The following is a 10,352-nucleotide window of genomic DNA, read 5'->3' as shown; positions in this document are numbered from 1 at the left end:
ACTTATATACCTAGTCATTGTTCTGATATAGCTGACCATTGAAATCTTGGGCTAGACTGGTACTGGTTCAGGGACAGATGATGCATTATCCCTCACCACCTTCAGGTGACCATACACAGCAAGAGGCTGATATCCTTCCCAACATTCAGGTCCTGCTCGCTGCCTAAAAAGGTGGATTGCCCCCACAAATGAAAGACTAATAAATATTTTGAACTGGAATACACTTAAATTCAAAAGAAAAGAATAATAAAAATTCAAAAGTTTTTTTGAGATCCACCACTCTGAAAGGACATAGCTGTGCCACTTAAGTTGTAAAAATGCACTGATCATTGATCATTTTTTCATTGAAAAACGTTAAGGAGCCAATAAGACCAAAATTCATTTTGTAGTTGAGGTAAAAATAACTTACTTGCCCAAATCATAGAAATAAGGATTAGCAATCTGAATCCAAACCAGGTTGTCTTACTCTAGTCTGATGTTAATTTATTGTTCCTTTTCTTTTCTCTTAAGCACAAGTCATTTAAATGAAAGCTTTGAAGTATAGTGTATGAAGTTCTCTACTTAGTGATCTGAATTCAACTACACCTTTTTACACTTGCTACACTTCAGGACTGAGGATCCACTTTTAATAAAATAGGTATGAATGGATGGATGGATGGATGGATGGATGGATGGATGAAAGGCATTTATCAAGGGCTTACTATAAGTGAATAGGTGTGCTGAGGTTACAAATAGTGAGACTACTCCAGTCCATTCAAAGTAGAGATTACACACATAGTATGATAAAAGTCTACTTTCTCAAGAAACTACTATAAGTGTTGCAAAGAAAATGCTATATGGCAGCCATTCTAAGGGAAAATTCTTGCAGATAAGCATCTTTTCACAGGATACTAGGAGAACTACACAAACTCTTGAAACCCTACCAGATCATAATCAAATGTTACACTTACAAGGATTTCAGTGTCCCTTGCTGCTGAGTTATGTCTACCAAATTAGGAATGAATCAACTAATGAAAATTTTAAAACCTCATAAGATTCCTATAAATTAGTTTAGTATGTAAACTTCTTAGAATAGAGATTGTTTCTTTGTATTCCTATCTCACAGCATCTGGAACATAGTAGGTGAGTGATAAAGACTGATTAACTGAAATGAACTAGAAAGGAGAAAAATAGAAAGAATGAGAAATTTGGTTACAGAGACACAACAGTCTAAAATAACTAGATATTTTTTCTAAAAGAAATATATCTTTTATCTAGTTACAGGAAACGACAAATAGCGTTTAAAATAAGATCTGTCCAACTACACTATGATTTAGTACCAAAGGAATTTTGTCAGCATTTCAGAAACTCCCATTTGCGGAAGGAACAAAAGGGGGAATAAAGATGAAAGCGGTTGGCGCCTTTAGTTTCAAACTTAATGATAGGCCAATCAGATCTCAGTGAGGGATTTTTTTTGAATATGCTCTGGACCAATCAGAAGGGGTTTTTGTCTATAAATGAAGCAGTATTCTCTTTTTCTTCCCGCCTTAGTGGATAGGCTTTTTCTTGTTTAATTGTAATGGCTCGTACTAAGCAAACCGCGCGGAAGTCAACTGGCGGTAAGGCGCCCCGTAAGCAGCTCGCTACTAAGGCTGCCCGCAAGAGCGCGCCGGCGACTGGCGGCGTGAAGAAGCCTCACCGCTATCGGCCCGGCACCGTGGCCCTGCGGGAGATCCGCCGCTACCAGAAGTCCACGGAGCTGCTGATCCGCAAGCTGCCCTTCCAGCGGCTGGTGCGTGAGATCGCGCAGGACTTCAAGACTGACCTGCGCTTCCAGAGCTCGGCCGTGATGGCTCTGCAGGAGGCGAGTGAAGCATACCTCGTGGGGCTATTTGAGGACACCAACCTCTGCGCCATCCATGCCAAGCGAGTGACCATCATGCCCAAGGACATCCAGCTGGCTCGCCGCATCCGCGGGGAGAGGGCTTAGATTGTTGGTGGTACTGTACCCAAAGGCTCTTTTCAGAGCCACCCAGTTTACCTAAATAACTGTAGCGCTCTTTGCCATGCTGATTTTTAGGGGAGTGTAACTTCCTTATTTCCTGTTTTCTGGGTTACTTAGTCACAGACTGGCTCAAAAGTAATGACTGATTAGGCAATTTTAAAAGGTCGTTCGTAGATTGGTTGGCTTTGCAGTTCAAACAAGGCTCCTCAGCTATCCAGAAAAGTTTCTTTCCCTTATTCACTAAGGGTGAAGGGGGAGGGGAGGAGGGAAGGTCCAACGGTCATTCCAGACGGGTGTTACTGACTGACAAAGCCTTTGTTTTCAGGATTCTCAGTTACTTATAAACTAGCTTCATGTCTTTGTAACCACAATCTCTTTAAATACATTAATTTATGTCTGCCCACTTGGGGTGAATTGGATCCAAATCAGACTTTTGACCCCCCAAGATGATTGTCCTCAATTTAGGCTACAGCTAAACTCAATTGACATTACTTCCTTTGAATGTAAAGAGATGAGTCCAGAGGTACCCAGTGTCTTAATTCCAAATACAACTTACTTTCTAATTTACTTATTACCTAATTTTGTGCTAATCTTCCCCTGCAGCTGTTTCCTCACCTATAAAATGAGAGGATTGAACTAGAAGTCTTAAAGTGCTTTCGAGTTCTAAATCCTATATGGCATTCCTTGTGTATATGAAAAGTTCCATTCTCAGCAGATATAGTAACAAAATTATTTGACCTGGTTAACTTTTCTGTAACTAATATATCTAATTGATTATGGATCTAAAAGGGTTATTAGGGTTGAAAGGGTTAACAAAATAATTTAGCCTATCGTATTCAAGTATTTTAACATTTTAATGAGTCACCTTAGTAAATGGGGTAGCTAGGTGGCACAATGGATAAAGTACTGGGCCAGGAGACCTGGCAACCTCAGTCAAATTTGAACTTAGACATTTACTAGCTGCATGACCCTGGGCAAGTCACTTTAACCCTGTTTGCCTGTTTTCTCATCTGTAAAATGAACTGGAGAAGGAAATGGCAAACCTCTCCAGTATCTTTGCCAAGAAAACCCCAAAAGTGAGACATGACTGAACAATTAATGGGTATCAACTTTGTTTCCAATTCTTTTGCTACCATAAATGGTTTTATTATGAGTGTCTTGGTTTATGTGGGACTTCTTTTAGTATATGACAAGGAGACATATATGACTAACAGTGGAATCTCTAGATCTAAAGGTATGGGAGCATAACATGATATATAGTGGAAGGAACAATGGATCAGAGGATGTAGGTTCAAACGCTGCCTCTCCTTGCTACCTGTGGGACTTTGGCCAAGTCATTTGACCTTCATAAACTTCAGTTTCTTCATCTATAAAACAAAGAGATTAAATTAGTCTTGGATGTCCCTTCCAGAGGATTTGATGATCACCTTTATTCAAGCAAGGTTCCTGTTTAAATCAAAAAAAGAGGTTACATATAATAGTTGTAACTTCATTCAACAGAGGAGGTGTGTGTGTGCGTGTGTGTCATCTGTAATCAGTTCTGGCCCCAGATTTTGGAATATACTTGGTCATATTAAAGTTAAGCTTTTGCTTCTGATAAAAACTAACAATCACCCATAATATGGTAAAATTCTTAATTAGGTGGCTGTTTAATAGGGTATTCCATATTAGTACTCTCTGGAGTCTATTGCCATTGGATTTCAGTCTCTTGCCTCCCCACCAGAACTCTGTAGGGATCAGGCTGCCATATGCAAGCAAGATTACAACCATAGACTGTCCTTTGAGGCACCTTACAAGCCCACCCCACTCCCCAACTAAATTTATTCTAGTAGAAATTTTGGCTATTCAATAGACCTTAGGCAAAATTCCATCTCTCTAAACTGTTTCCTCATCTGAAAAAAAAATGAAGGGGTTAAATTAAGATCAGGGGTTCTTAACTTTTTTTTGTTGTTGCTGTTTAGCAGTTTTATAAAATTTTGTGTACTACTTCATAGCATAATGTTTTGCTAACTACATTCAAAATCGAAGGAAATGTTCAATTTCAGTGGAGGTTAGTGAAAATAAAGATGTCACCTTTTTCCCTCAACCCAGTTGACAGTAGTCCCTGAAATTTAATCCATGGACCATGGACCCTAGATTAAGAACTCCTGAGATAGATAATCTTTAAAGTATCTCTCAGATCTAAATCCTAGCATTTATTAATATTGGAACTGGAAGGAAATATAGAAATCACCTACCAAATTCCTTTATTTTACAGATGTTCAAAATATGACCTAAAGAGTAGGCAATCAATGAATATTTGCTGAATGAATGAATGAGTGAATTAATTAATTCTGGAGCCCCCTAAACCTGCTGTCCTGGTTCTTTTGTCTTGCCTGAGGATGTTTGCCTTGTCTTACCCCACACTATGTTTTCCCTATCAAATTGCAGAAGTTAAAAGATGTCAGCTTTCTGCTGACCATTTGCTCAGTTAACTTGTATTCATTCAGGCTGTGTGTGTTTGTTCTAGGCTTGGGTCAATGCCTTTAGAAATGAGTACTGGGGTCACAAAGATGAACTAGGCAAAGTTCAATAGCATGTGACATGGTTCCTGTGTTTTCCTCTCCAGGCAGAACAAGAGTTCATCCTCTTCAGTGTACAGACCATTTCAACAAAATGTGGGGTGGAGAACATTCTGAAAAGGAATGTCCTCCTCCTCCAGGGATAAAACACCTTAGGCCTCTCAGATTAAGCTCTGTAAACTCGTATTTGGGAGCCATCAGAAACAGGAAAAGCAAAAAGACGAGCATTCTGTGACTTGGAAATACTGGGCAGGTTCAGGGTTACAATGAGGACACTACCTCAACTGGCTCTTCTCCTCCTCCTAAGGGTGGTGGTCCAATGGGAGGGATCATCTCATGAGTCTAAGGGGAGTGGTCAGTACTTGGGGTGGGTCAGTGGGAAAAAGACAGGAATGAAGAAGTGGCTCAGTCCTACCTCCATCCTCATCCTCACCCCCACCTCTTGATCTACAGAACAGGAATTAGGAGAAAGAGCTCTTGCCTTCCTTCAAAGTTTCCTTCCTTGTTTGGATTTTCTCCTGTTCTTTACTCACTGGATCATCAGCTTCCTTCTCAACTGTGTCCTCCTAGTACTGTCCTTATTATTTTAGTATTAATAATTTTAAGTTAAATCTGCATAGTGCTTTCAAATATCTTATTTGATCCTGAAAAAGGAAAAAAAACTATGAGATTATATATATACATATGTGTGTGTGTGTGTGTGTGTGTATAATCATAGGATCAGATTTGGAGTTAGATTGGACTTTACAGGCAATTTATCCTAGCCCCTCTTTTTTTTTTTTTTTAAAGCAATAGGGGTTAAGTAACTTGCTCAAGATTACATGGCCAGTTGTTTCTGGGTGTGGTGCTGAGTATCTGAGCCAGAATTTGATCCAGGTCATCCTGACACTGGAGCCGGTGCTCTTACTCGCTGAGCCACCTAGCCGACCCCCTAGTCCCTCTTTTAATAGATAAGGAAAAGTGAGACCCAGAGATGTTAAGGGTCCAAGGACACACAATATTTTGGAAGAGTTGTAACAGGGATTCCAGGTATACTGTCCTCTTTCTTTCCTTAGTTTCATCTTCTTTATCCTCCAACTAGAATTTAATGGTTTCCACAAAGAGGTCATTGTCTCAATCTTTGTCCCAATGGATTCCACCTACTAATAGATGACATTTATATGAGGGTTTCCCACTGGTTAAAGGATCTGAAGAGCAGCTGATTCAGAGCTATTAAATTCCATCTCTGCTACTAAGTGCCTGTCTTTTGGCATCTCCAGGGTCTCATTCTCCACTTTCTCTTCATGGGAGCATCACATCCTGACTTGGAACTCCCTTCATTTGTGGCCCTTGGCTATGTGGATGAGCAGTTATTTGTGTACCATGATCATGAAAACCAAAAGGCAAAACCCCGGGGCCCATGGATACAAAAGGAATAAATAAATGAGCTTTGGGTGAGACTTACTCAAAGCCTGAAGGAATGGAATCAGATGCTCATTATCGATCTTTGGATCATAATGGACAATCACAGCTAAGGTCAGGGTAAGTATTTGAAGTGTTTTACAATAGCATAACTTTTCCTTTTCGGTACACTCAGTACCAATTTGGAACCAGAGCAGGTGGATCTGGGACTAGGATATCAGGAAAAGGTGCAGTTTACATCTCTCAATCAACAGTCATAGTGATTAGTGCTTCTATTCTGAAATAGTCACAACAGGAAGGACTCCCAGTTACTGTATATAGAATGAATGAATAAGCATTTATTAAGTCCTATGATGCATCAGGCCCTATGTTAGGCCTGGGGATATAAAAATCAACCTGCCCTCAAGGAGCTTAAATAGGGAGAAGGAAATTTTGTTCTGGAGAGATACAGAGATGCTAAGTGAAACTATGGGAAAGGCAACTGCCACTCCCTTTACAGAAGCAATGATAATGTTCATTTGATTACTGTTCCCAAAGGAAGAGGTGGAGATTGGTCGCTCTGCACCAACATGGATGGTTGAAATGGATACAAAGTATGGTCTAGGGCTGGCTAGATATAGTAATTTAGGTGAATTTGTATTCATTCACATACTGATTAGGACCCCTCAGGACAGGGGGATAAGGGAAGGTCTCTGGAGCTCTGCTCTAGAGATTGCTATCCCAGATGGGGAAGAGTAGACAATGGAGAGGGAGAATCATGGAACATGAGAGCCAGAAGGGACCTTAAAGAACATATAATGCAATTTAGAGATGGGAAAACAGGACAAGAAAACTAAAGTATCTTGCCCAGATCACATGAATTAATGGAAGAACTGAGACTTGTAGCATTTCTGGATCAGGGACAGTTTGTGTCCTACTTACAAGTTATAACCATATGTCCAGAATAGAGTATATAATGTTTTTATCTTTTTATCTTTTCTTTTTTAAAAATATGCCAGTAACTGAACCACAAGCCTTATTGCTAAGCTCCAGTTGTTTTTGAAACTTCCATCTTCTAGGAGACCAAGAAGGGTAGAACTTACAATTAATTATGAAATGGAGCAGACAAGTAACCTACTCTTCCACAATTCAGAAAACAATATAAGAAATATAAGGAACACGAAACATGGTACTCGGGGGTGTGGTTTTCTCACGGAAAAAAGGGACACCCAGCCTAAAGGCGTTGACTCCCAACACTCTCTCTCTCTCTCTCTCCCCCCTCCTTCCCTCCCTCCATACATATGTATATATGTAGGTATGTATGTTCCACTGTTAAGGTTAAGATATTTGTGTACTTGATGGCTCTCTCTCTCTATGATCCTAGTCACTGGGATGAGGTGAACTGATAGTTTCAACCTCCCTTGGAAATGCCTAACAGGACTGATAAGATCATGGGGCAAATTTCATTAAACTTATAGGTTTTTTCTTTGGGTGAACATCACAAACAGATACCATGTGCCAAAAATAGAATTGCACATTCACACTGGGTATCAATGTTGCAAAGGGATCCCCTTGCTTGGTGACAAGGAAAAGTGAATATTCACATAATCACTAATGTAAAACTAATGTAATTATTTATCAAAATAAATGTCTTAATAATAATGGTGAGCTAAAACAGCACTTTAAGATGGAAAAACCTCATTAAGAGAGGACAGAAGCAGAAAAGAGGAACTCAGTTTGTCCTCTTCCACTTTTTTTTTCAGTATAAAAAGTCTAGGACTTTCCATCTTAAATTTCCCAAATCTCCTTTTCCTATGCAAAACTTAAGAGGAAGGCCTGGAGGTGGAAGAATGAGAAAACTTACAGCTGAACCCCAAGTCCTGTCTTGGCATTTTATTTTCTGGGGTTCTGTCCCTCTTAGGGCTAATAAAAAGCTAAAGTCTTTTGTTCTTTCTTGTATGTTATTTCCTTATATTGTTTTCTGAAGAGAAAGAGCCTTGAGAAAGACTCCTTCCCTTTTCCTTTTACCTACACTTTCATATCACCGACATATCACTCATGTAGATGTTATTCCTCTAAGATGCCAAGCTCACAACTTCTTCCCAGTGAACATCACACTGAGGTTATGGGATGGGAAGCAACTGAACCATGAAATGGAGCTTGGGTACATCCATCCCAGCAGTAATGGAATGTTCCAGATCTGGATAGCTGTGGATGTTACCCCAGGAGAAGAACAGAGATATGCCTGCCAAGAGTAGAGCACCCAGGACCAGACCAGCCCCTCATTATGACCTGGGATTTGGACCAGAATAAAGAACACAGGGAAAAGGGAATCTTTCAATGTGGGGAAAAAGAAGTTATGTGTCTGGGTTATATAGGACCAAGAAGAATTCTGGGAATTATGCTTTGATGGGTGGGGAGGAGGGAGGGGAGCTGGGGCTGGTGGAATGGGTCCCTAACCTCCCAATCCTCCTTCAGAACATCATCCACTGTCTGTCACCCTGGCTACTGGGATAACCAGTGGCATTATTGTTAGCATTATCATTACCACTACAGTTGTCATCATATGGAAGAAGAGGAAGGTATCAAGTACAAAAAAGGAAAGTTATTTTTTGCCTAGCTGATTATAGTAGCCCCTAGGACACACTGACTTACTTGGTGTTGTTAAATGGTTCAACATCAGAAATGGGCATGGTTTTATCAATGAAAATGTCATTAAATAAGATGCATTACTACCAGCTTTGCTCCTACACCCTAAAGACCATAGGAACTTTCCATCAAACTTGCAGCTAAAACCTCCAATATGTCTCATTCTACTTAGAATGTGAGCTCTTCAAGAATAGGGACTATAGGGGTGATTAGGTGGTGTGGTGAGTAGAATGCCAGCCCTGGAGTTGGGAGGACCTGGGTTCGATTCTGGCCTCAGACACAACACACACACACACACACACACACACACACACACACACACACACACACACACCTGGCCCTGTAACCTTGGGCAAGTTACTTTAACCCCAATTGCCAAAAAAAAAAAAAATAGGGATTACTTTTTCTGTCCCTGGCACTCAGCACATACTTTACGCAAAGTAAGGGCTTAATAAATACTTCTTCAATTGATCATTTCACTACTTGCTGAAACTCCTTACCCTTTGGCCTAAGCAGCTTATTCCTTACTTGTCCCTGGAGCTGAGTCTGGGTGGAGCCATATACCACTTCAACATCATCCCTCCTAGCTTTCCATGGGCTTTTGCCAGGAAAGAGAAGAAAAACATGTTTCCAACAGAAATGGCATGTGAAGATGGTCTTTGGGGCTGAATAACCGAAAACAGGAAAATGAGGTTTAAAATTAAGGGAAGAATTAACTATAACTCATTTTTCCTATCCCTCCTCCCAAGGCTTCTTATGTCCACAGGAGGATTGGTCAAGAACTATATCCTGACTGAAGTTAAGTAAACAAGACATATAAAGAAGCCCAAGGAAAAGATGTCACATACCACTTTTTTTTTTCCTGAACATACCTTAGAATTTATAGTATATTCTACTGAGGGGACAGGAAATTATCAATCAGTAAGTATCTATTGAGTACCTGAATGTCTACTATATAATAATAATAATAATAATAATAATAATAACAACAACAATAATAATAAATAACAACAGCTAATATTTATATAGTGCTTACTATATGCCAGGTACTATGCTAAGCCCTTTACAATTACTGTCTATTACTATCTCATTTGATCCTCTCAACAATCCTGTGAAGTAGGTCCTATTATTATCCCCATTTTACAGATGATGAAACTGAGCCTAATAAGAGTTAAATGACTTGTCCAGGCTCACACAACTAGTAAGCTTCTGAGGCTAGATTTGAACTCAGGTCTTCCTAACTCCAGGCCTTCTGCTCTATCATACCACCTAACTGTCCTCTCAAAGGTGGGGGTAGGAAGTGTTAAGAGGAAAGGTCCAGGGTACTATTCAAAATAAGTTTTTCAAGTTTACCAAGGTTCTTTTTCCAATGCCTTCTCCTAATACTCTATGCATTGCTCACATCCTAAGGTATCTCATTTTCTCTCATAGTATTATCACCTTCATGGTGATGCCAAATTTATATCTCTATCCTTGACCATTGAAATGCCTCCATGGGTATTCCAATAAGATCTTTAAATTCAAGATGTCCAACACTTCTCTTACTGACTTTTCGGTTTCTCTCTATGGCACCAATATCTTCAGTCATTCAAGCTGATCATCTTTAACATCTCACTCTCCTTTATCTCAACCATCCCGTTTGTCACCTGGTCCTATTCTTCTTTCTTTTTAATGTCTCTAAGTTTAAATTCTTCCTCCATTCCTATTGCCACCACCAGGTTCATATCACTGTGTCTGGATTATTGAAATAATCTCCTAACTTCCTTAATTCCAGTCTC

General features: G+C 39.8%; 1 protein-coding gene and 1 pseudogene across 1 annotated transcript; both read left to right on the top strand.

The window, feature by feature from the left end:
- The first annotated feature begins 1,232 nt into the window (after nt 1-1,232).
- LOC138149903 (histone H3) lies at nt 1,233-3,139 on the top strand. Its single transcript, XM_069073108.1, has one exon. It carries the CDS (start codon nt 1,559-1,561, stop codon nt 1,967-1,969), a length of 411 nt encoding a protein of 136 aa, XP_068929209.1. The 5' UTR covers nt 1,233-1,558; the 3' UTR covers nt 1,970-3,139.
- Nucleotides 3,140-4,811: 1,672 nt separating this feature from the next.
- Nucleotides 4,812-9,371, top strand: LOC138150197 (hereditary hemochromatosis protein homolog; annotated as a pseudogene).
- The last annotated feature ends 981 nt before the right edge of the window (nt 9,372-10,352 follow it).

Source organism: Petaurus breviceps, unplaced genomic scaffold (genome assembly GCF_028583685.1).
Source record: "Petaurus breviceps papuanus isolate PSGF00001 unplaced genomic scaffold, PetGlider_PUasm1.0 90865, whole genome shotgun sequence".
NCBI classification, from domain to species: Eukaryota; Metazoa; Chordata; class Mammalia; order Diprotodontia; family Petauridae; genus Petaurus; species Petaurus breviceps.
The sequence above is the reverse complement of the archived record's forward strand: the minus strand, read 5'-3'. Positions and strand labels throughout refer to the sequence as shown.

Bases quoted from the DNA above. Each gene is read 5' to 3' on its own strand.
- LOC138149903 (XM_069073108.1), top strand. From the start codon at position 1,559: ATGGCTCGTACTAAGCAAACCGCGCGGAAGTCAACTGGCGGTAAGGCG.